Source organism: Vidua macroura, chromosome 5 (genome assembly GCF_024509145.1).
Source record: "Vidua macroura isolate BioBank_ID:100142 chromosome 5, ASM2450914v1, whole genome shotgun sequence".
Lineage (NCBI taxonomy): Eukaryota > Metazoa > Chordata > Aves > Passeriformes > Viduidae > Vidua > Vidua macroura.
The window spans coordinates 71844854-71870270 of NC_071575.1; the positions used below are offsets into that span (position 1 = coordinate 71844854).

Consider the following 25417-nt stretch of genomic DNA (forward strand, 5'->3'; position numbering starts at 1 on the left):
GGGAGTTGTAGTTCTGGGCGGAATGGCGGCGCTGAGGCGGCGTCAGGAGGAGGCGCGGCTCCCGCGCTGTTTGTGGTGAGGAGCAGCCCGTAATTGACTTTTTGGGGTTATTTAGTGACCCCAAAACGCCAGTTAGAGGCAGTACCTAAGGATTCTGTGCCTAAGAATTCTTTCGCTGTTCAAAATAATAATTATTATTGAAAGAGAGAGCTGGGGGTGCTCACCTGGAGAGGAGAAGGATCCAGGGAGAGCTTCCAGCACATTCCAGGCCCTAAAGGGGCTCCAGGAGAGCTGCAGAGGGACTGGGGACAAGGCCTGCAGGGACAGGACACAGGGAATGGCTCCCACTGCCAGAGGGCAGCGATGGATGGGATCTTGGGAATTGGGAATTCCTGGCTGGGCTGGAATTGCCAGAGCAGCTGGGGCTGCCCCTGCATCCCTGGAATGTCCCAGGAAAGGCTGGAGCAGCCTGGGATGGTGGGATTGGAATGGGATGGGATTTGAGGTCCCTTCCCACCCAAACCATTCTGGGATTTTGGGATCAAGGGGGCTCAGAATCCATCCCGAGGGATTTTTATGGAAGTTGGGGATGGAAAAGGGAAGGGAGACCCTTCCTGGAGTCCCGAGCTTCCCAGTGAAGCCCCCGGATCCCAAAATTCCTTCCTGGAGCAGAGTCGGGGTGGGGCTGGATCCAATCCCAGGCTGGGAGAGCTGGGAATGGAGGGAATTCCCTGGGAAAGGGAGATTGGGGTGGGATTTTGGGAATTAGGAATTCCTGGCTGGGCTGGAATTGCCAGAGCAGCTGGGGCTGCCCCTGCATCCCTGGAATGTCCAAGGCCAGGCTGGATGCAGTTTGGGATAGTGGGAGGTGTCCTTGGACACTGGAAGGGCCTTAAGGTCCCTTCCCACCCAAAAAATTCCACAATTCCATCATGGGTGGAGTTTCCAGCTGGAAGGTTTCGTGGCATCTCCTCAAAATCATCTGTCAAACCCCCTGTGATCGACTCAAAAGTGGGAATTCCATCCTACAGATACTTCAATCCATTTTTGATCTGAATCTGACCCTAATCTCTTCTTTTTTTTTTTTTTTCACCTTTGAATTCCACAGGTGTGAAATGCCATGAACAAATCCCAAATGAGCCCGTGAATGAAGCGCTGCTTTTTTTATGACTTCCAGCACCTCCAGGAATGTGAATGAAACCTTGGCAGCTCCTCTGCTGCTCAAAGCTGCTCAAGAAAGGGTGAAATTGCCAGGATTTCCCTTTTTTTTTTTTTTTTGCTCACTGTGAGACTTTTTGGGCTCTCTGACTCCAAACTTGAGATCCCAAGGTTTCAAATTCTTACCTGGGGGCTGGAAATGGAGATTGGTTGGAGCAACTGAAGCAACAAGAGCCAGAATTTTTTTGATATCTCGAGGGTTTTATCTACAGATAGAAACCCTTAAGTCTCTTGAGGAAATCACACCAAAATCTGGGGATTTGGGGCCTCCTATGTGGCATTTCCAGGTATTTTGGCTTGGATGTTCTGACAGGAATTAATTCTTCAGGGCTTCTGTGAGACCCTGGAAACCCAAAGGTTTTGCTGAGTTCTTGCCCTTTATTTAACTGAAATTCATTCTGCCCACACCTGACTAAATAATTTGGTGTTTTCTGACCTCTCTTTGGGTAGAAACCCCTCCCAAGTGACTTCCTTGATCTTCCATCAAGCCCTTTTAAAATGGTTTATTTTTAATTAAAAATCACCTTGGCCCATTAGCAGCAAACAAAGCTGATTTCTGGGCTTTCCTGGCACTTTTTTTAATATTTCCAGACTTTCCTGCTTCCACCTCCTCTGCTCTGCACAGGTCAGGATGATGGATTTTTTTTTTCCCTGTTCCCTTCACTAATCAGCTCTTGCTACTTTTGGCCTTTTAATTTTGCTTTCTTGGAGCTTCAGATGGAGGTTTTTGGGGGAGGAATTGAGGTGGTTTTGCTGCCACAAAAATGCAGCAGCTTGGCTCTGAACTGGATTAAAGCCACACAACAAATCAGTTTTTTTTTTTTAAGTGCTCCAGTGTGAAAATAACCCCAAAATGACAGCTCAGGAAGCTTTTGGGGGTTTTTTTTTGGCCCTTTCCTCCCATTCTGTCCCTTATTCCTTGGGAGAAGAGCCTGACTCTCACCTTGCTCCATCTTCCTCTCAGGGAGTTGTGGAGAGAGATTTAATAATAAAATTCACTCCCACTCCAATTAAAATGAAATTCATTCATAACTCAGTTCACGTCAATTCTGCGACATCCAAATAAATGACTAAATAATGTAAGAAAACAGAAAAAAATAATTAATATTTAATAAATAATTTAATAGTCAGTTCACCTTCATTGGTACGAATTTGTGGCACTCCAAGGTTTTGGGATGAGCCCTGGCAGCAATTTGAGATCCTGACTTCTGGAATTAAGGAAAAACCCAGAATTGTGGCCTCTTGGGATGTTGGGTGAAGGATCAGGAATCCTTCAGCTGTGCCCAAGAACCACAATTTGAAAATGGGAGCAGGGAATTCAGAATCCCAGATTTTTTTTTTTTAGTAGTTTGCCACTTTTCCCAGCCTTGATTCCACAAAGAATCAATTTTTGGTTTTTCCTTTGGGTGCAAACCCAGGGATAAGGGAAACCAAGCAGAGCTGCTTTGTCCTCTGTGAAAAATTCTCATTTTATCTCCAGGAAATAATTTTTTAAGTCTGTTAAAAGGGGCAAAATGTGATAAAACACCAGGAAATTTGACTTTGTGGCACAGAGAGGTTGTGGGAATTCCATGCCTGGAAGAGGCATCTGGAATGATCTGGGTTTTCTGTTTTCCCTCTCTGATTTTAGGAGCTGAGAGAAGATGAATCCTGATGATTTATGGGTTTGGAGCACCTTGAAGATTCCCACTGTGGGAGGCTGATCCTGGGTTTTAGTGGGATTTAAAAACTCAAATAAACAGCATGGGAAAAAAAATGCACTCAAACATCTCAAAATGATTTTCCTGAAACCCCAGCAAGGTGAGATCCCTTACCTGGCTCCTCTCCTTCCCACTCCCATTCCTGAATCCCATCCTGCTGCTTTTCCCAGGGAAAGAGGAAGAATTCCTTGTGGGATTTGGCTGTGCAGACAAGGCTGGACCTCTCCTCACTCCCTGGTCCTGAATTCCCTTCAGGATAAAAAAGAGATTTGGAACCAGCTGGGAAATGATACCTGGGGAATTGCTTGGGGTTTCATCCCAAATTTCTGGGAAATGAAGGGAGGGCAAGAGGGAAGAGCACCCTGGATTTTAATGGGATAACAGCCAGCTGTGGGATTTGGAATGCTGAGTTGGATTCTTTTTTTAGGGATTTCTTCCCTCAGCTCTTCAGCAGCCTGTTATTAATTCCATTTTTTTTTAGTGGGTTTAGGTGGGGAGACTCTCCCACAACATTCCCAGAGAAGCTGTGGCTGCTCCTGGATCCCTGCAAGTGTCCAAGGCCAGGGCTTGGAGCAGCCTGGGGTAGTGGGAAGTGTCCAGAGGGTGGAACTGGAGGAGTTCAAGGTCCCTTCCCACCCAAACCATTCCAGGATTCCACCCCAGCCAAGCTGAGGACACAAACAGAGACTCAGGCACAGTGAGGGGAAAACCAGGGAGCAGCTCCTGGGATCTGCATTTCTCCCCGTTGTTTTTATTGCCGTGGCAGGGCTGAGGATTTATGGGGAAAAATGAAATCCTTTTGGTGCCTGAATCCCAAAGTGATCCAACCCAGAGCCCTGGTGGGAAACACAACTCCTGTCCTAAATCCCTCAGCTCCAAAACTTCCCATCTCAGCTCCTTCACCCTTTTTTTGGGAATTCCTGTGCACGGCAGGAATTCCAGAGGTACAACCCCACTTCCACTGGAAATGCCCTGGAATTTTGCAGCTGGAGGAGTTTTTCCTTCCTCTCTTGGGAAGATTTTGTGGTTGTTGGCTTTAAATTCCCCCTTTTTGTGTTCTGTCAGGTCACTGAAAAAGAACCCAAATAAACCCAGAGATATTTTTAGGTGCTTTTGAAGGGCTGAGTCTCCTCCCCTTAAATTGTCACCTTCTGGGGATTATTTATTCCATCCAAAACTTCCAGCTCCCCCCACTCTTCCTGCTGCTCCCTCCTCAGCAGAGAGGCATTTTTCCCAGAGAATTTTTTTTTTTCCCCAGGAATTCCAGTTATTTTCTAAAATGTGTCTCATTTTTGGAGCTTTCCTCAGCTCAGCATTCCAGAAATTATCCCTATTTCTCTGGATGGAGAGGAGAAATTCCTTCTATCCCAAACATTTCATTTTTTCATGAGATCCAGGAGATTTTTTTTCACTCCTGGATTTTTTCCCCAAGTTCTTCCCTTGGTCCAAAGTTCCAGCCTCCTTTCTTTTCATCAATTTTTAAATTCCCCCCATTTTTTTTTCCTTTTATTTTCCTCTACCAAGTTGTTGTTTTGGTTTTTTTTTTTGGGATGAATTCCAAATTCTTCTTGCTGCTCCAACTGCCTGTGTGTGTTGGAACTTGTCAAAAATAGTAAAGCCTAAAACCTCCAAGCATATTTTGGGGGAAAATTTGAAATAACTCTTTTTTTCTTGTTTTGGTTTGGTTTTGTTTTTTTTTTTTTTTTCTTTTTTTTTTTTTAAGCCCTCTCCCCCTTCCTCCTCCTCATTCCTTAAGGTTGTTAAATTTGACATCCCTGTAAATGAGCTGGAGAAACTCCAACCTGAAATGCTTTTCCCTTTGGAAAACCTCCCTGAATCAGATTTGTCTCTCCATGCTTTAGGCAAGCGACTTTCCAGAGGTGGTTGATGGGAATCTTTTCCATTAAAATTCCCTAAAAACGTGCAAACAGGAGGAAAAGAGATTTTTATAATTTTTTAACTGTTTTTTTTTCCTTGTCCAGAAAGTGAATCAGAGCCATCTATATCCAAATATGTTTGGATTTGGGATTTTTGCCTTCAGTGGGATCCAAGGGAACCATCCCAAAAATGTTTTTCTCTGGGCTTTGTGTCTTTTTTTCTTTACGTTTTTCTCCAACTTTTTCTGCTTTTGCCTCCCACATTTTGCAATTCAAGCTCTTCCCAACCTCATGGAACCAAAAATTTGGTTTCAGTTCACTGCAAGATGTGGAGGATTTGGAAAATTTGGGAATTCGAGCTCTTCCCCACCTGAGTGCCACGTCCAGGAATTCCTTGGATCCTTTCCCTTTTCCCTTGGAGCCAGCACACCCTCATTCTAAAACACCTCTAATTAACCTAAATTTACCTTCCTTTAATTGAAAACCACCACTCTTTGTTCCCTTTTTTTTTTTTTTTTACAGGCCCCAGAATCTTCACCTGAAACAGACAAAAAGGGAAGAAAATTCAATTTATTCTCTTGCTGCTCCATTACCTGGAGTTTTTCCCTGAATTCCCTTCTGCAGGTGGGATAATCTCAAGGACCACCAGATCTAGACAGGGGTGGCCTCCTGAAGGTCCTAAATCCTGGGAAAGGAGCTGGGAATGGGGTAGCTCCACGTTTAACCCCTCAGCTGCCAGCACAGCCCCTCCCTCCTCTCTTTATTTCCCTAAAATGAGGAATTTGAGATTTATTTCTGGTTATAGTGGGAGTTGAGGATGGGTTATGGATGATCCCCGTTTGCTTCAGTCTTTTAGTCCCTCTTCAATTGTCCATAAATTGCTCCAGTTTTCCATAAATTACTCCATTTTTTCATAAATTACTACATTTTTACATAAATTACTCCAGTTGTCCATAAACCACTCAATTTTTTTCATAGATTACTCTAGTTGTCCATAAATCACTCCAATTTTACATAAATCACTCCATTTTTAAATAACTTACTCCATTTTTTCCATAAATTATTCAAATTGTCCATAAATTACTCAATTTTTTTTTCATAAATTACTCAATTTTCTCATAAATTACTCCCATTTTCCCATAAGTTATACCCCTTGTCCATCAATTACCTTTTCCCCCTTGGCTCCCAGGGTTTCCCTGCAGCTCAGCCTCAAGGGAATCCCATTTCCATGTGGATTTTCCAGGTTTTTCCAGCCCCTACAGGCACTCCAGGTGGCACTGTCGGTGCTTTGGATGCACAGACAGCATTCCCAAGCAGTTCTCCCAGATTTTAAAAACCCAAATCATGGAATCATGGGATGATTTTGGTTGGAAAAGACCTCCAGGATCATCGAGTCCAATCCTGAATATCCTAAATCACTTTGTCAAGTGTCACATCCAGTTGTTTTTTTTTTTTTTTTTTTTTTTTTTTTTTTTGGACACTTCCAAGGATGGAGACCCCACCATTTCCCTGGAAAACCTGTCCCAATTCCTGACCACTCTATCAGTGAAGGAATTTTTCCCAAAATCCAACCTGAACCTCCTCTGGCACAACTTGAGGCCTTTTCTCCTCATCCCATCACAAGATTCCTGGGAGAACAAGCCCAACCCAAAACCTCCTTCCAGGGAATTTTGGGGTTTTTCTTTTGCAAGAATTGAGTGGCAACAAACAAAACCAAGGATTGAGGTTGGAAACCAAGGACAGGAGATAAAAAATGGGATAAAAACCTGTGGAAATCATCGCCAAAGAACTCGGAGAAGGTTAAAAAAAATTTCAGCGGTTAAAAAATTTTAAGATTCCCAGAAGTTCCTACAGGGTGGTGAATGGAAACACATTCCAAGGTGCATCCAGGAAATCCCTGGATTATGGAAGGATGGAGCTTCTCCAGGTGCTTTTCCTGCTTTTCCCTGGAGGGAACAAACCCCGACCTCCTCCTGTGCCTTTCCCTCATCCCTCGCTCCCAACATCTGCTGCTCTTGCAGGAATATTTCCCTGGCACCAGCTGCAGCTCCCTGGCAGCACGAGAGGCAGCAGGGTTGACTCCCAGCTCCTTGATTTTTTCCTGGAATCTGCAGGATTTCCAGTGTGTCCCGGAGTGCTCAGCTCCCTTCCCATCTCTTCAGATGAAGCATCTCAAAAATGCTGAATTTTGGATGCTCCCCTTTTGTCTCCCGTGGAGCAGGTGAGTGAAAAATGGGAAAAAATATCTGGAAAAACGGGGGGGAAAACTCTGTTGTAGTCCCTGCCCTCCAAAGTGAGGACATGAGATAAGGTTGGGATTCTGAGTCTGATTGGAATTGTGAAAAAAAAAAAAACAAAAAACTGCAAAGGAGGGAAAATGAGATTTATTCTTTTCTTGTTACTGGGGTTTTTATACTGTGACCTTCTCATGAATTTCCAGGCTGGCAAATCCGACTTGGAGCAAAAAATATCTGGAAAGGGACAAAAAAAAAAAAAAAAAAAAAAAAAAAAGAAGAGATCTGTGAGGTTCCTTCAATATTCCTTGGGACACTTGGATTCAGGAGAGTGATGCAAATTTAGGGGTAATTTGCCTCCCTCCTTGCATTACATCAAATCCTGCAGCTTAATATTTACAGGGAAGATAAAAATGTGAAGTGGAGGCTTAAAATCTCATCCATAGGAGTGGCTCTGGTTATTTTTAGGGATCACTGGCTGGTTTTTCCATTGGATAAATCCGAATTCCAAGCTGGCAGCAGCTGGGGTCCTGTGCCGTGCCTGGGGTGGGTGATTGTCACCGTGAGGGGACAGTTTTGTGTCCCCCGCTTTTATCCTTCTCCAGTTATTTTTATTCCAAAGAAACAGGCTCATCCTGATGTTGTTCCATGGCAGAAATGGGGTTTTTATCCCTCCGTTTTCCATCTAACTCCCTGTGGAACAGCCACAAATTTATTCCCATGGAAGAAAGAAATCCACACCCCAGGAAGGGCTGGGGACAGAGGCCACCCTTTCTCTGTTCAGGAAGAAAGCAAAAAATTATTTCTTTTATTTTATTCCCATTATTTTTTTCCCTTTCCAATTCCTTTAATCCTGGCAATATTAATATTATTTAATATTATGAATATCCTAACAATATGAATATTATTAATACACTGGAAATAATGATATTATTATTAATACCCTGACAATATTAATATTATTTCTTTAGGGACAGACTGGAGGTGGCACTCAGTGCTCCGGGCTGGTGACAAGGTGGGGGATTGGGCACAGCTCAGACTTGGTGATCTTGGAGGGCTTTTCCAACCTAAATAATTCTGGAATTCTGTGGGATGTGATCCAGAGGATCCCTCCAGGGCTCTGGGAAACTTGGCAGGGGAAGGGGAGAATTTTGGTGTTCGTGATGAGCAAAGTGGGACCTGAGCAGCTGAAACTTCTGGAAGCTCCTGAGATGCTTCCAGCGGGGAATTCCGTGCTTGGAATGGGGATGCTCCAGCTGTGGGGTGGGGGTGAGATCTGAGGGCTTCCCTCCCCATCCCACTTCACTTCCCAGCCTTTCCCCAGGATCCCTGTGGAGACAGAGGGATGGCTGACACCTCCCAGAACTTCCATCCAAATGTCCTGGAATGAGAGGTCTGGGAATGATCAGGCTGGGAATAAACGCCATCCCAAAAATTGGAACGGGCGAAATCGCTGCTGGATTGTGACCAAAACTGTGGCCAAAAATTCCCAACGCGTGGAATTGCAAATCCCATCCCTTCCTGGAGCTCACGGGGCAGAGCAGCCTGGGAAAAAAGCTTGGGAAGAGGTGGGAAAATGGTCTTTGGACACCTTGGAAATGGTTCTCACCAGCAGCTCCTCTGCTGGGCTGCAGGGGAACGTTTTTGGGACGTTTTTGGGACGTCTTTGGGATGTTTTTAGGAGCTGGAGTCCCGTTGATTTTGGTATAGGAATATCTACACATGATGGATTTCCCTGTGCAGGACTCCAAAATTGGGAATGGATCCCATTAAAAGCTTCAGCTGTTTCAACTCTTCTGATTTTTCTCTTCAGCTGAATTATGGGGTTTTAACAGCAGAATTTTGACCAGAATTTTGACTGCTCCCCAGTTTGGAGTGACCCAGCCTGCGGAGCAGTCCTGTGGGAATGGGATGAATCCAGACCTTGTCACTCTCTGTGACCACGATGGCTCAAAATCAAAAAATTCTCATGGATTTCCCTCTTTTTTTTTTGCCATTTTGGTATAGGATCATACAAGGATCATACCAGGAGGACAGAACTGGGAATGTGCTCCAGGACTGAGGCCTGGAGACCTTTTGGTCTCAAAAACATTGAGAGAAGAGGCCATGATTGGGTTGGGAAATTGAAAAATTGGGGAATTTGGATCTCAGGCCGCTCCTGTGCTCAGTGACCAAACTGAGGTGGCTTTTTCATCCCTGGCAAGATTTTTGCCACATGCCATCCATGGAATTGCCACCCACCTCTGCACCAGTGGAGCTCTGGGACTGGCAGCAGCACATCCCAGCCTGGAAATACCAGAATTCCAGGATTACTGAGGTGGGAAAAGCCCTCCCAGGCCATCCAGTCCAAGCTGTGCCCCATCCCCACCTTGTCCCCAGCCCAGAGCCCCGAGTGCCACATCCAGGAATTCCTTGGACACCTCCAGGGATGAGCACTCCAAAGCTCCCTGGGCAGCCCCTTCCAATTCCTATCAACCCTTTCCATGTGGAAATTCCTGTTCTTGGAGTCGCTCCCTCTGGATTCCACGTTGGGATGTTTTCCCTGGTTCAGATTCCCAGATCTCTCCTCCATTTCTGGTCTAACTCCGCTTTTATTTTCCACGTTGAAACATTCCCAGTGAAATCCTGCTACTTCCAAATTAAAACCCCCCTTTCCCAGTGTGATTTAGATCACCCTAAATTGAGAAATCCCAAAAAGGTCCTCAGTGCTCTGAAGGAGATCCTTGCTGGATTTTAATTTTCCATTTTTCAGTGAAATTGATGGATGCTCCAAAGGATATCCTGAAGTGATTTTTCTTTTCTTTTTTTTTTTTTTTTTTTTTTTTAAATAAATTGATGAAGGGGGGGAATGTTTGGAATTGTTTGCCATGGATCCCATGCAGGGTCACACTCTGATGAACTCATCCAGCTGTACATTCCCTGGAATCCAGCTGGGCTTGGATTCACTCTGGAGATTCAAAAAGCTGAGCAGGGAACCAGGAGTGGTCCCATCTCCTCATTCCTTAATTACTTTTCCAAAGATTGGGAGAAATCCCCTTCTCCCAGTCCACATCCAAGGGGGGCTGCTCTTGTTTCCCTGGATCAGTCCTTGGGTTGCTCTGGGTATTTTTGGCTGGAAAAGGAGCAAGTTTTGGCGTGGCCATAAATAATTGAAAGGGGTCTGTGGGGAGAACCAGTTAAACCAGTAGTGGGGAGGAGGACACTTCCCCTAATCCCATTGACACCCCCGTTGTGGGGTTGGACATTCCAAGCAATGTTTCATCTCCCTGTTTTCCATAAAAAAGGGAGGGAGAGGGATTTTTTTGTATGGATATAGTGACAGGGCACAGGGAATGGCTCCCACTGCCAGAGGGCAGGGATGGATGGGATCTTGGGAATTAGGAATTCCTGGCTGGGCTGGAATTGCCAGAGCAGCTGGGGCTGCCCCTGCATCCCTGGAATGTCCAGGTTGGACACTGGGGCTGGAGCAGCCTGGGATGGTGGGAGGTGTCCCTGCCATGGCAGGGGTGACACTGGAGGGGCTTTGGGGTCCCTTCCAACCCATTCTGGGATTCTAAAGCACCTTTGTTGGACTTTCCACGGAGCAAAGTGGGAGAGTCCAGCAAGGAAAACAACTGGGAGCACAATTCTGGACGGGAGCAAAAGCCACTCAGGCCATTTGGGGGCCAAATTTATCAAACGAGAGCTTTATCTCGAAGTGGGACTGATAAGAACCATCCCATGAGCTGGAAATCCTCAAAGCTCCACAGGGCTGAGACCTCATGGAGCACCTTCACTCCAGCTGTTCTTGGTCCCATCTCTCATCCCAAAAAGTCATTTTTGGGTCTTCCCTGCTGCTTTTGGGGCCTCAGGAAGAACAATGGGACAGAAAAAGGGGCTGGGGGCCTTCCTGGTGTTTTTCCAGAGGTGCTTTGGGATCAGAAAATGCTGCTGGACCTTTCCCAGCTTTTATCTTATGGATGAGGTGTGGCTGCCAGGACTTTTTGCTCAATATGAAGCCAGAATTCCAGCAGATGGAAACCCTTCCCTCTCCAGAGGGGTTGGCATTCTGGGAAGTGGTGAATTCTCCTCCTTGTTTGCCTCGCCTTGCTCCCATTGATTGCTCCCAAATATTCCTGATTGCTTCAGGAGCTGAGGAGCCTGGCTCGGAAACCTCCCAAATTTGCTTCAGCACAGTTTATTTTTGTGGTTTGCATTTGGCCTCAGTTTGATGTTCCCCCCTCCTGGTTGTTTTTGTGGGTTTTTTTTTTTGTTTTTGGTTTTTTTTTTTGTGACAATTAAAGAACTCATTTTGTTCTTCACCCCTGCCCTGAGCCTTTGATGGAGCATGTTTGGCTCCGGGGTTTGGGAATAAAGGCACGGAATTGTTCAGCTCCAGGTGTTCCTATCACACCTGTCAAGAGCCCAGCATAAAAATTCCACATGGCCCAAGCCCAGATCCATAAGGAAAAGTCACCCATCCCAACATTTATGGACAGGGACACTCCTACCATCCCAGGCTGCTCCAGCCCCAGTGTCCAGCCTGGCCTGGGACATTCCAGGGATGCAGGGGCAGCCCCAGCTGCTCTGGCAATTCCAGCCCAGCCAGGAATTCCCAATTCCCAAGATCCCATCCATCCCTGCCCTCTGGCAGTGGGAGCCATTCCCTGTGTCCTGTCCCTGCAGGCCTTGTCCCCAGTCCCTCTGCAGCTCTCCTGGAGCCCCTGGAATGTGCTGGAAGCTCTCCCTGGATCCTTCTCCTCTCCAGGTGAGCACCCCCAGCTCTCCCAGCCTGGCTCCAGCCCTGCAGCAGCTCCATGGATTCCTCTGGATTTACTCCAGCAGCTCCACATCCTTCTGCTGTAGGGTGTCCCCAAGTGCCACTTCTCCACCTCTTCCCAACCCCTGCAGGGTTAAACCTGGCTGGACCTGGGTTAAAACCAGAACTCCTTGTCCTGCAGCATTTTGGGCAGCTGGAGCCCAAATCCTGTGGGGAATTGTGTTGGAGCTGCACAAAGACCTCCTGATTGCCCCACTCTGGGTTTGGGAGTGGATTCAGTTGCTGAATGCAGATCCAATTGCAATTAAGCCCATTCAGCTCCCTAATGAGCCATTCAGGGCTTTAGGAGGTTTATAGGGTTTAATTAGGCTCAGTTGTCAAGCCTGAATTTATGGAGTGCTCCTCTGAAGCCTGGGATGAGCATCAATCCCTAAAACTGGAGTCGTCCCGGAGAGCTTGGAGGCAAAAATGATGTCAAGGGGAGGAAAAATTGTGGATATTTATGGACAGGAAGCAGTTAATTCCTGGGGTTTTCTGCTGGAGTGGGGGAACATCAGCTCAAGTGATTTCCCTGCAGGCTCAGGCCGGGAAGAGCAAAATTCCACCTCTCCCAACTTCTAAACCCGTGGATATTTGAACACCTGGAAGCTGATGGGTGATTTAAATCTCTTCTAGCAGCTGTTTGAGGCTCTCATTTATTAATGGGGCTCTGCTGATCCTTTGGCCTCACCTGGAGCCAGGTGGGGCTGGGATTCCCTGGAATTTTTTTCCATCTCAAGCCAATGTGTTCCTGTTCACCCTGGAGGCTCCTGGTTTTCCCTTTTCCTCTGTCCTTGACCTTTTTGGCCCATTTAGCTCCTGGCCAGAGGATCTTTAGGGATGGATGAGTGAGATCTGCCCTTCATCAGCTCTGGAATTCCCAGCACCCCGGGCACGGAAATCCTCGGTGCAGATCTCCTACTCCAAGCAGGAAAACTGCTGGGTTTTTGGGATGTGGGGTCTCTAATTCTTCCTAATTTTTTTTTTTTTTCCCTGAGCTGAAATCTCCTCTCTTTGTGTGGTGGGAGCTCCACAGGTGACTGGATTGGGGTTTTCCCAGTGGCTGGAATCTGCCTTGGGGTGCAGCTCCAGATTTGGCTACAGAAGGTGGCTGGAGCTGAGGGGAGAATTCAGATTTATTCCTGGGATCCTGTCTGGAGCCAGGGGTGAGAAGTCAGATTTATTCCCAGGATCCTGTCTGGAGCTGAGGGGAAAACTCAGATTTATTCCTGGGATCCTGTCTGGAGCTGAGGGGAGAACTCAGATTTATTCCTGGGATCCTGTTTGGAGCTGAGGGGAGAACTCAGATTTATTCCCAGGATCCCATCTGGAGCTGAGGGGATAACTCAGATTTATTCCTGGGATCCTGTCTGGAGCTGAGGGGAGAACTCAGATTTATTCCTGGGATCCTGTTTGGAGCTGAGGGGAGAACTGAGATTTATTCCCAGGATCCTGTTTGGAGCCAGGGGTGAGAACTCAGATTTACTCCCAGGATCCTGTCTGGAGCTGAGGGGAAAACTCAGATTTATTCCTGGGATCCTGTTTGGAGCTGAGGGGAGAACTCAGATTTATTCCTGGGATCCTGTCTGGAGATGAGGGGAGAACTCAGATTTATTCCTGGGATTCTGTTTGGATCCTGTTTGGAGCCAGTCTCCCTCTCCAGGAATCCCCATGGAATGTGTCCCACACATTCCCTGCCCATCACCCCAGAGCTTTGGGGTCACCCCAGTGTCACCAACCCAAGGATCCAAGTGTGGTGCTTGGGTCCTTTTTGGGGTCATTTCCCAAACATTTGAACCTGCACTGCCTTCCCTGCCTCAGTTTCTCACTGTCTCCAATTCTCCATCCAGGAGACAATTCCATGGAAATCTCTGCTGTGGGGAGATGAGACAAATCAGGATTTCATTTGTGCTGTCCCCACTCGTGCCCCTCCAGCCCCCCCCCCCCCCGCCCAGCAATGTCAGCCTCCCATATTTGAACCATAAATCACTTTTCCACCCCAAACCTGGTGTTTCCCACCTGGAGCTGATACCTGGAGTTTTTATCTCCCTGGGAACAAACTTTCCCCCTTTCCCTGCGCCGGCCCCTTCCCTTGCAAACATCCCAGTTATTTTATTATCATTTTATGCCCACGAGGTAAAAATCTTTTAATGTTCCCCCCTTCCCTCCCTTTCTCCCCCCTCCCCATTCCCACATCCCCTGGCCCGATCTCCCCCTCCATCCCAGCTGCCGGGGAGGAACGGGAGCTGGAAGGGGGGACCCGCCTGGAGCAGCCCCTCCTCCCGCCTCATCATTCCTTCTTTTCCCCAGCCTGTGGAAGTTTCTCCGCCGCGGATTCCCGGTGGAGGGACCCACCCCGGGACGCTCCGGGCCTGGGGGAGGAGAGGCCGGCGCCGGGTGAGCAGCAGGGTCGGTCTGTCTGTCTGTCCGTGTCTGTTTGTCCGTCCTTGGGGATTTTTTTTTTTTTTCCCCCACTCTTCAGTCTCAGGTTGCAGTTAAAGAACTGCGGAGGGGAAGGAGGGAGAGGGGCCGGGGAGGAGGAGGAGGAAGAGGAGGAAGCAGCAGCAGCTCCCCAGGGGGAGGATGAGGAGGAAGAGGAGGATGAGGAGCAGCAGCTCTGGATGAAGGAACTGAAGAGGGAGAGGAGCGTGGGGTAGGAAGAGGAGGATGAGGAGGGAGCAGCTCCCAGTGGAGGATGAAGAAGATGAGGAGAATGAGGAGGCAGCAGATTCTGATGGGGAGGAAGAGGACGCAGCAGCTCCTGAGGAAGAGGAGGATGAGGAGGCAGCAGCTCCTGATGGGGGAAGATGAAGATGAGGAGGCAGCAGTTCCAGATGAGGAAAATGAGGAGGATGAGGAGAGTGAGGAGTCATCAGCTCCCTGATGGGGAGGAAGAGGAGGCAGCAGCTCCTGAGGAAGAGGAGGATGAGGAGGCAGCAGCTTCTGATGGGGGAAGATGAAGAGAATGAGGAGGCAGCAGCTCCCAGTAGGTAGGATGAAGAAGATGAAGAGGATGAGGAGGCAGCAGCTCCAGATGAGAAGGATAAGGAGGATGAGGAGGCAGCAGCTTCCAAAGGGGAGGATGAGGAAGATAAGGAGGCAGCAGTTCCAGATGAGGATGAGGAGGCAGCAGCTCCTGATGGGGGAAGATGAAGATGAGGAGGCAGCAGTTCCGGATGAGGAAAATGAGGAGGATGAGGAGAGTGAGGAGGCAGCAGCTCCCTGATGGGGAGGAAGAGGAGGATGACAAGGAAGCAGCTGTGGATGAGGAGGATGAGGAAGCACTGCATGGGGACACTGGGGAGGAAGAAGAGGTTGAGGAGCAGCAGCTCCCAGTGGGGAGGATGAGGAGGATGAAGCAGCCCCAGCTTCCCCCTGTGCTGCACAGTTTGAACCCCTTGCTGTCCCAGAAGGGCCCGGGGTGCCCCAAACCTGTCTGAAGTTGGAATTTTGGGATGACTTTTCACCTCCCCTGGTGGGACGTGGCTCAGGGGCAGCAGGGAGCGCTTGGGAAGGAGATTCCAGAGCATCCTGGAATATCCAGGGTTGGGAGGGACCCACAAGGGTCACCAAAGTCCCACTCCTGGTCCTGCCCAGGACAATCCCAAAATCCCACCATGTTCCTGAGAGTGTTGCCCAAATGCTCCTTGAGCTCTGTTGGCATTGCCAGAGTTCCCATGGTTTTGTTTTGGGGTATTTTGAGGTGTTTTTGGGAAGAAGCCAATTCCTGTTGCTCCTTTGATGCATCCAGGGGGTGTGAGCGTGGAGTGGGCAGAATCTTATCCCAGAAAACTTCCCCCCAGTGGGATAAGGAGATGGATTTTTCCTCGGATCTTGTTCTGTGCGAGGTGGCTGAAAGCAGGCCCTGGATCAAAGCTGGGACAACAACGGAGCAAATCCCCTGGGAATGGGTATAATTCCAACAAAATGGATATTCTGGTGGGATGTGGGAGAAGCAGCAGGAGGGGTTGGTCTGGGGCCATTCCTGGCTGGGGAACTCACAAATTCCAGGGTGGAATTCTCCTTTTCTGCTGCAGGTTTGATCGTGGCAATGGATGCAGGGATTGCGTGGCTGGAATCCACATCCAGCTGCGGATTTGCTCCTTTCCCAATCCAGCTTTTCTTGCCCCAGGAGCACCAGTGGTGGTGGTGGTGGCTGAGATCCACTCACAATTCCCAGCTTCTCCTGTGGATGCTGGAATAATATTCCACAAATTTCATTTTGATTCACAAATTTTTTTTTTTCTTTTTGGCTGCTCTCCATCGTGGCCCAAAATAACGGGAATTCTGCTGCAATCAGGAATTGCAGGGAAGTGCTTTTCAGAGGAGGAAATCAACCACCAGGGAATGATTCCTGGAATGTCTCAAAAGCCTTTGAGGCTCTTCATGGTTTGGGTGGAATTTGCAGGAACTGCTTCCTGTGGTCACTGCACCTGGGAGGAGGAATAGGAAAGGGACAGGGAATGTTGGGGCTTCCCAATTTTCCTGCAGCTCCAAGGATCCTCAGGAAGGGCTGGAGGGATTTGGGGACACGTCCTGGCTCTTTCAGGTGGCATTTGGTCCTTTTTGAGTGTCACTGGATTTTTGGGATCCAGATTTTTTGAGTGTCCCTGGAATTTTGGGATCACTGGATTTTTTGGTGTCGCTTGGTCCTTTTTGGGTGTCACTGGATTTTTGGGATCACTGGGGTTTTGGGTGTCATTTTCTCCTTTTTGGGTGTCATTTGGTCATTTTGGGGATCACTGGAATTTTAGGATCACTGGAATTTTTGGATGTCATTTCATTCTTTCTGACTGTCACTGGAATTATGGGATCACTGGATTTTTAGGTGTCATTTGGTCCTTTCTGGGTGTCACCAGAATTTTGGAATCACTGGATTTTTGGGTATCATTTGGTCCTTTCTGGGTGTCACTGGGTTTTTGGGATCACTGGGTTTTTGGGTGTCATTTGGTCCTTTCTGGGTGTCACCGGAATTTTGGGATCACTGGGTTTTTGGGTGTCATTTGGTCCTTTTTGGGGTCACTCAGTTTTCCCAAGCATGGCTTGTCTGGGAATGGGAAAACCCAGTGGAGTAGGGGATGGATGGATGGATGGAATGGATGGATGGATGGATGGATGGATGGATGGATGGATGGATGGATGGATGGATGGATGGATGGAGTGTGACTCTTTGGGATTTGGGATGAGGCAGCTGCAGGCAGTGCCGAAGCTGTGGGATGTTCTCACCACAGGCCTCACCTTCCTGAGGAATTAATAACAAAATTAATGGGAAAAGTCAGAGATTTGGGTTCAGATCCTTGGCTCCAGCTCAGGGACTGGGGGATCTCTTCCTGACTGGGCAGGGAGTGCCTCTGGATCAGCCTCTCCCATTCCCTGCCCATAAATCAGGGAATCACTGGGGGATTTGTGTTGGAAGGGACTTTAAAGCCCATCCAATTCCTACCTGGCCATGGGGCGTTGGGTCAGGAGATGGGAATGTGGGAATTCCATTCCCAAACTCTCCTTGCTGCCTCCTTCCATGTCCTTGTTCCAGCAAAATCGAATCTGGAGGCAGGGAAACAGCAGCAGATTCCTGCTGGGAGAGTTTCTTCTGCCCCAAACCCAGGAGGCTCCCAGGGCGTGCAGAACCTTTGGGATCTTTGTTTCCTTTGTCCCAGCTCCTGTTCCCCTGGGGAGCACTTGGAAATGTGAATAACCTGGAAAAGTTCCAGCTGGAGGAAGCGGAGCGGTGCAACCCTGGCTGACAGCCAGGCACTCAATCTCTTCATCCATCACTTTCCAACCCTTTCTTTTCCCCTTTTTTTAACCCCCACCTCCTTCAAATCCAACGATTTTCCCACAAATCCCCACCTCTCCTTGGCCACGAATCCTGCTTCCCTGGAGATATTCCCTTTTTGAGAATGTATAATCCCCTTCCACCTTTTTTAAGGGAAAACAGATGAACAAACGTCACTCCCACGTGGCAGCAGGGTGACAAAACTGCAAATATCCCATTCTTTGTTCCATGAATCCATCTGATGAGCGGTGATTCCCAACAAAATTCCCCTTTGGAGTCGCCCACCCCAAAGCTTCACTCCTCTCCTGGGATTTCTTGCAGGAATTGGAGCTCAGGGGTGGGCACCAAATCCCTCCCTTGCTGTTTGCAGCAGCTGCACGGGCAAATCCAGCGGTTTTTTTTCCCTTCAAATTGTGCTTCTTGGAGAGGGAGGAAGGTTCTGCCTAGAGATGATCTTCCCAAGAAACACCCAGCTGGAATTTTCTGCTTGGAAAAACGTCTAAATTTAGCTTAAAAAGGTGTTTTTAATGTGAAAATCTGATTTGTGGGGAAGTCACCATGGAGCAGGATAAAGGAGAGGAGGGTCTGGATGTCATTCCCAGGACTCACCAGGTGTTTTCCTGCTTTTCCCCTGGATGCTTCCAAGTTGAAATCCTCCATCCCAAACTCCTGGAACATTCATTGTCACAGGAATCTTAGAGGGACTCCTTATTCTCATTAATCCCTGGTGTTAATTGGAATGAAATCCCTGGAAAATAATAAAGCTGGATGAAGCCATTGAGATTTTTTTTTTTTTTTTTTTTTCCCTGAATCCATAATTTCCACCTTGGAACTTGTCCACGCTTCCCTGGGAACAGGTGAGGCTCAGAGCAGGAGAAGAACTTTTGATTGCCCATTGAAAAAGAATAAAATTCCTTTTGGCAGCACCACTTCTGCTCCACAGGGAGAATTCCCTGTTTTCCAGAGGGGGAATTCTGCAGCAGTTTTGGGAATCATTAAACCACCAGCAATAACCAAAATTCCAGACTCCTCTGGCATGGTGGGCTGGATCCTCAAGGAAGTTCATCCTGGATTTAGGGTTGATCAGGGTTGGATGCAGGTGATTCCTGATCTTCCTGGCCTTTTCTCCCAGATTAATTGAAGTGGGAAGTCTCTCCTGCTTTTGTCCCACCACCAATATTCCCATTCGGGCTTCAGTGCCTCAGGTGGATGTTGGGAAAGGAGGGGCAAAGCTGAACTCTCAGCGTTAGCAAAGAAATTAAGGAATTCAAGGATTTGTGGATTTCAATCCCAATTTTCCAAGCCAAGAGGAGCCTTTTTAGCTGGAGAAAAGCTTTTCCTGGCACTGAGGGTGGGTGGGAACGTCAGCCTCAGGTGGCCCCAGCTCCAACCTCTTTCCCTCTGCAGGTGAGGGACTCTCCAGGCTCTGTGCTGACTTCCAGGAATTCCCAGGAGCTGCTTCCCGAGGGAAATGTTGTGTTTCCAGATCCTTGTCCTGGCGGTGGCCACGGGGCCATTCCGAGCTGGGGCTGCTCATGAAGGTGAGTGACAAGTGACACCTGGGTCACCACAGGTGCAGCACCTGGGACGTTTCGGGGAGGAAAATCCCTTTTCCAAGCAGATTTTCCTGCTCCTGGCATGGATCCACACATGGAACTGCCGGGGTGGGGCTGTGGTGCCTTTAATTCCTGCGCAGGATCCTCTTTAGTTTGGGATCATGTGGATAACAGAGCACCTCCAAAGGAATTCAGGGCCTGAATTCCTGCCCTGGGATTTATGGAGCAATCAGGGCTCTGCTCAGTGTCCTGCCTCTGTTCCAGCTCCTGCTCCAGAGGAAAGTGGGGAGAGAGGGAAAACAAACCCCACCCTGATTCTTCCTCTGAATTCCAAGACCTGGTTCCAGCAACCACACAGGAAATGGGAGAGGAAAAACCTCAAGGAAGCCTTGAATCCTTCTGTTTTTTAGGGAGTTGGGATGGCACAAGGATTCACCTCTCCAGCTCCATGCAAGCCCACAGAGAGCTTTTGGGGATGAGGGCCTGGATCCAAAAAGCAGGAGGAAAAAGAATTCCAGGGAAGAGCCTCATGGATGACCCAGGGTGTATTTTTGGTCTTGGAGAGGGAGATCCTTGGGACCATCCTGCAGAGCAAATCCAGAGCTCCCAGGATTGTCCCAGGCTGGGTAGGATCCTCCTTTTCCCAAGAAACCCCAGGTTTGGAGGTGCAGATCCACCTAAATCCGTTAAATTCAACAAGGAGTTAATGGAATCTTCAGCATCAGCTTGGAAATTAACTTGATTAAGCTGCTGTCCATCAATTAACCAAGGAACTTGACTCTAATGCTGTTTAATTCCGGGCTGGGAGCGGGGCAATAAATCAACGTTTGGAGATGTCTCTGGCAAAGCCATGATGGATGGAATGGGATCGTTCTGGAGGTGCATGGAAAATTCCAACTCCAGTCCTATCCCCCGGTGATTAATAGAGCTGTCCGGGGTGGGATTTTCTCCAGAAGGTACCAATCCAAATACCTTTAGCATCCCACATTTCCCATGACAGCTCTAGGTGCCTGATCCAAGCAGGAATTCCGAGGTTTTGGGAAATTTTTGCCAAAAAAAAAAAAAAAAGCCAAAAAAAAAAAAAGCCAAAAAAAACCCCAAAAACCAACCAAAACTAACAGGAAAGCCCCCAGATTGAGCTGGGATTGTCATGTTTATAGGGGAAAGGGTGCCATCCCACCCTTTTGGAATCCCATATTTGCTGTTTTCCTCCTCCTTATCCCTGGATGCAAATGAGGGTGGGGTGAGGAAGACTCTGAAAAATCAGGATGGATGAAGGAAGCTCTCTGGGAAATTGGGATGAGGCAGCAAAGACCCCTCTGATACTGATTTAGAGGATGTTTTCCAAATCAGGGCCAAAAAAGCAGGAAATCCTGCACTTCCTGGATTAGCTCCAAGAGGTGGACAGTTCTGGATTTTGTTGGGAATTTCTTGTGGGAATACAGGGTGTGGTTACCCTGAGAAGCTGCTGAAGGATTTCCACCAGTCCTAAGGATGGAGACCAGGACTGGGATTTGCTTCCCTCCATCTTTCTGGGGGAACAGGGACATCAAAACCCCAAAGCTGAGGAAAAGGAACAGATCCAAAATAGAAGCAGCAGCTGGGAAAGGAGCTCGTGGTGATCCATGAGCAGCTGAGCTGATTCCAAACACCCCGGACAGGGAGATCTCTGGGAAGGAAAATTGAACTAATTGTCTCCTATTTTTCCTCAAGGAAAAGTGCTTTATATTCCAAATTTAACCCAAAAAAGAGCCAATCCCTATCTTCCTGCAGCAAACAGAGTTATGTTGGGAAGAATTCAGGGTCAGGAGCAAAAAGGATGAAAACCCCAAAATCCTTGGATAACATCCATCCACAGCTGGAAAATGATCCCTTCTCCTGCTGGTGGCCAAAGAGGATTGATCAGGGACACAGCAAGGAAGGACAGCACAAAACCCAAATATTTCCAGGCCCTTTAGGGGTCCTGCTGGTAGGAATGGGATAAAAATCCAGGGAATTGAAGAGGTCAGGCTAGAATGGGTTTTCCATGTGCAGCAGAATCCTGGGAAACACACCCAGCTCCTCTCCCTGGAAACCAGGACAGATTCTCCAGCCTGCTTGGAGCGAGTTGGGGCTCCAGAGCTGCAGGTGGAAGTCAAGGCTGGGTAAAATCCAAAATGACCCAAAATGGGAAAAAAAAAAAAAAAAAAATAGGGGACAAGGTTGAGCCCAATCCCAGTGAGGAAGATCCAACCCCTCTCCTCCAGCAGGGTCTGGAATAACTGCCTGCAAGGGAGAGAAATTCCAAGGAAAATACAAATTTTCCATATCCCTTGCAGAGTCTTCATGAGTTTAAGCATCCCTCAAAGTCATGAGGTTCCTGTCCATGAAATGGATTTATGGAATGCCTAAAAAATACGGAATTCAGTTGGGAGGGAACACTGGGAAGGGGAAAATGCCTTGCTGTTGGTTAAGGAAATTTCCCTGTACTCCTGTCCCTTCCCTGCCATCAGAGCTGTCGTGGGACAGCTTGGAAAACCACTCCAATTGTTCATGGTTTGCACAAAATTCTGCTCATGCCCAGGTTTGGGTGGTCCCACGTCTCCATTGGCGTCCCTGATATGAATCCCAGGATGGCTGATGGGATGGCAGAGCTGCCACATTCCCAAATTTCAGTTATAGGTGGCTCAGGGGTCTGTGTGTGGCTCTGGGAATGTGGAATCCCCAGGCTTGGGATTCCACTCTGGAATTCCCTTGCTCCCAGTGTCCTACACACCTGATGCTTTGATGGAGCTGGGATTTGGGGTTTGTGCTGAAAATCATGGAATAGTTGGAGATGGAAGGGGCCTTTTAAAGGTGATTGAGTCCAATCCTGCCATGGACAGGGACCTTCCACTATCCCAGGTCATCCTGGCCTTGGACACTTCCCAGGATGGGGCATCTCTGGATAAGCAACTTCTCCTGGGTCAGAACATCCAAATGAGGAGGAAATTAAGGAGAACACAACACTCTGGGAAGCACCTAAACATGGTCTCTCCATCTCTTTCCCTTCAGTATCCTGGGAATTCAGGTGGCTCTGGGGGGTTTCCCTCATTCCGTGGTGTGGCATGAGCCCCCCTGTCCCTCTTGTCCCCCAGCCTGCAGGACAGCAGAGGTGGCCAAGGTTCTGTTCCTCGTGGGGCAGTCGGAGGCTGCAGGGAAGGAGAGCTCACGGCTGCTCCAGGATTTCATCGGGAGCGTGGCCAGGTCCTTCGAGAACGCGGAGATGGGAAGAGGAGGAGTCCAGCTGGGCCTGGCTCTGTATGGGGAGACACCAAGGTGGGTCTGACCATCCTCCTGCAGCCACTCCTGGAATCCAGCTCATGGATGAAAAGCTTCTGCAGCTCTGGGGAACCTCTGAGCAAGAGTTGAACCCTCAGCAGAGTCATCCAGAGGTGCTTGGCCACCGGGAATTCTTTCAGGGCAGGAAGGATGGGTTTAACGTTCAAATTCCAAGTTTTAGATCCTGGGTTGTGATACCACGGTCTGGGGCTCGTTCCCTGCACTCCCCTGACCACTGTGAGGAGAACTTCTTGGCATGTGTTAAATCCATGGAGTGGTTTGGGTGGGAAGGGACCTTAAAGACCATTTCATTCCAGCTTTCACGAGCAGGGACACCTTCCCCTATCCCAGGCTGCTCCAAGCCCCGTCCAGCCTGGCCTAGGACACTTCCAGTATCCACAGACAGCCACAGCTTCTCTGGGCAACTGGAAACTAAATGTCAACATTATTGCTGGTTGTGACCATTGTCAGCGCGTCCCTTGCTCTTTATTCCCCCATCTCTCATTGCCAGGATGAGTGTTGAGCTCACGGATTACGTGACCATCAAAGAAACGCTGGATGCAGTTCAGGATCTCTCCTTCCAAGGCAGCAGCCTCCAAACAGGCTCAGCCCTGGCTTTTGCAGCTCAGGCTTTGGCACCCAAGGACACCCTGAGAGAGGAGGCAGCCAAGGTGGGTGAGCTGCTGAGGTGTTGTCCAGGGAGCAGCTGGGTCATCCCAGAATCCTGGAATGGTTTGGGTCGGAAGGGAATTCAAAGTTCATCCAGTGGCACCCCTCTGCCGTGGGCAGGTAGACCTTCCACTGCCCCAGGTTGCTCCAAGCCCCATCCAACCTGGCCTTGGACACTTCCAGAGATCCAGCCACAGCTGCTCTGGGAATTCCATTCCAGGGCCTCCCCACCCTTCCAGCCAGGAATTCCTTCCCAAGATCCCATCCATCCCTGGCCTCTGGCAGTGGGAAGCCGTTCTCCCTTTGTCCTGTCGCTCCATGATCTTGCAAGTTGTCCCTCTCCACAAAATTCTTTCCTAGTATCCAATCCACACCTAGTCCTCCCTTAGGAGCTGCTCATGAGGACTTGTAGGGATGAATCCTCTCCCTGTGCTGGCAGGAATTTCCTCCTGGAGTTCCTGCCCCAAGCAGAGATGAGACACAAGGGCAGGAGGGCCCTGCAGAGAAGATCCTCAGAGGAGCAGCTCTGCTCCTTCCCAGCTCATGGGAATGATTCCATGGGAGTTTCCTCACAGGTGTTGGGGTTTTTGGAGGATTTAATTCCAAGGGAGGGATTTCATTGGTGCAAAAACCCCACATGTGTCACCGTGACCTCCTGATGTTGTGCCCATCTCTTCCTTGGCTCTTATCCCAACTCTTGCAGGTGGTGGTTCTGATCACGGATGGGAAATCCAGCGATTCCGTGGAAGAGGGAGCTCAGATCCTGCAGGATGGGGGGGTGACAGTGTTTGCTGTGGGTACGTGTGGCCACCAAAACCTCTGTGTGACCAACCCTCGTTCTTTTCCCTGGGAAATATTCCTGATTCACCACACCCTCTTCCTAAAAACTGCTCCCATCCCCAGGCTCAGCCTTTGGAAACCACTGCAAGTCCAGGAAAATTGTTGTGTTCTTGGATATTTTTGTTGTTGTTGCCAATAACTGATTTATTAAGTAAAAATCTGTGGTTTTGTATCTATCAAAGCCACTTGGGAATTCAGAAAATGGTTCCATAAAATGTTTTGATGTGACATTTAGAAAAAAAAAAAATCCACAAGCAACTAAAGGTTCCACTGCTCCTCCTATCCCCAGGAGTGAAATTCCACCAGTCAAATCCTTCCCTTCCTCAAATATTTTAGGGAATGACAGGAATGGTGGTGGGGTTTCAACACAAAGAGCAACCAGGCCGATTTGAACCAGTGTGAGGTGAAAACTGAGGAAGGATTGGTTTGTTGGGTGGGTTGTTCCCCCTTTTTTTGGTTCAACCACAGGAACGCCCTGGAATTTTCAAACAGCCTCCCAAAATCCCGTTGTCTGCTCAGCACAGGAATGCCTCTGTATCCAATGGGAAGGACATCCTGCTCTGTTCCTTTTCTTTTCACCTCTCAGCCCATTACCAGCACTGACACAATCTCTATGACACCTCTGGAGAAATCCTGGCCTCTTTTCCCTGGTGGAAGACGCTTCCCCCATCCAGCTTGAGACTCCATTCCTTGTTCCCTCCTTTTCCTTGGCAGCACAACCCAAAATCGGTGTCAAACTCAAAGCCCAAGACGTTGCTCCCCCTTTCCAAAGCCCGCCCTGCCCCTTTGGATGGTGTTTGATGTCCTCTTTTCCTGCTCTTTCCCTCCCCTAGGGATTAAGGATGCTGACAAGAACGAGTTGGGCAGGATTGCTTCCGATCCCACTGCGGAGCACGTGCTTTACGTGGAAGATTTCCAGCTGCTCCCAAACGTGGCTCCCAAACTCTCTCGGAGGCTCTGCTTCACCGCCTCAGAGCCACCGCGTCCTGTCAAGCAGAGGGTGCAAGGTGTGTCCAGGCTCTCCCTTGATCCTGCTTTCCATCTGCTCAAACCAGTCTCTGGATGTGCTTCCATGGGGATGAACTTCCCACATCCCTCAGAGGGAGCTGGAGGGGTTGGGTGATCCTAGAGGAGCAACCAGCTCATGGAGCAGCTCTTGCTTTGGGACAGTGGCTTTATCTTGATGCTGCCTCTCCATGGTTTGTTTAGGGATACCAGATCCTGGGAATTTTGATGCTGGATCAAACAAAAGGAGCAGCAATGGGATGGAGCAGCATTTCTGCTCCTTGGGGTATTTCGTTGTGGGATTGTCACCAGGAATTCTGGCAGCACAGCTCAGGGTCTGGGGAAGAACTTCATTCCCTGCTGGAGATCCAAAGACATCTCCAAAGAGATTTCCAAAGAGATCTGACACTGCGTGAATCCAGAGGTGATGGCACTGAATTCCTG

At 48.6% G+C, this 25417-nt stretch overlaps 1 protein-coding gene and 1 long non-coding RNA gene across 3 annotated transcripts in view; both read left to right on the forward strand.

The window, feature by feature from the left end:
* The first annotated feature begins 19 nt into the window (after positions 1-19).
* Positions 20-3608, forward strand: LOC128808169 (uncharacterized). 2 transcript variants are annotated; one of them, XR_008437387.1, is made up of 4 exons: positions 20-75; positions 1109-1241; positions 2849-3018; positions 3409-3608. It is a non-coding gene; the product is annotated as an uncharacterized LOC128808169 (long non-coding RNA). The 2 variants fall into 2 exon arrangements; XR_008437386.1 differs by lacking the exons at positions 20-75; positions 1109-1241 and adding an exon at positions 1269-1843.
* A 1722-nt stretch (positions 3609-5330) lies between these two features.
* The window catches only part of LOC128808122 (collagen alpha-1(VII) chain-like), a 101283-nt gene continuing 81196 nt past the window's right edge, over positions 5331-25417 (forward strand). The window contains exons 1-8 of the mRNA XM_053978950.1: positions 5331-5419; positions 6817-7016; positions 14138-14224; positions 19011-19144; positions 22276-22456; positions 22971-23130; positions 23832-23925; positions 24802-24975. Coding sequence (XP_053834925.1) covers positions 19075-19144; positions 22276-22456; positions 22971-23130; positions 23832-23925; positions 24802-24975 — 679 coding nt within the window. The 5' untranslated portion in view covers positions 5331-5419; positions 6817-7016; positions 14138-14224; positions 19011-19074. The remainder of the gene's footprint in view (positions 5420-6816; positions 7017-14137; positions 14225-19010; positions 19145-22275; positions 22457-22970; positions 23131-23831; positions 23926-24801; positions 24976-25417) is intronic.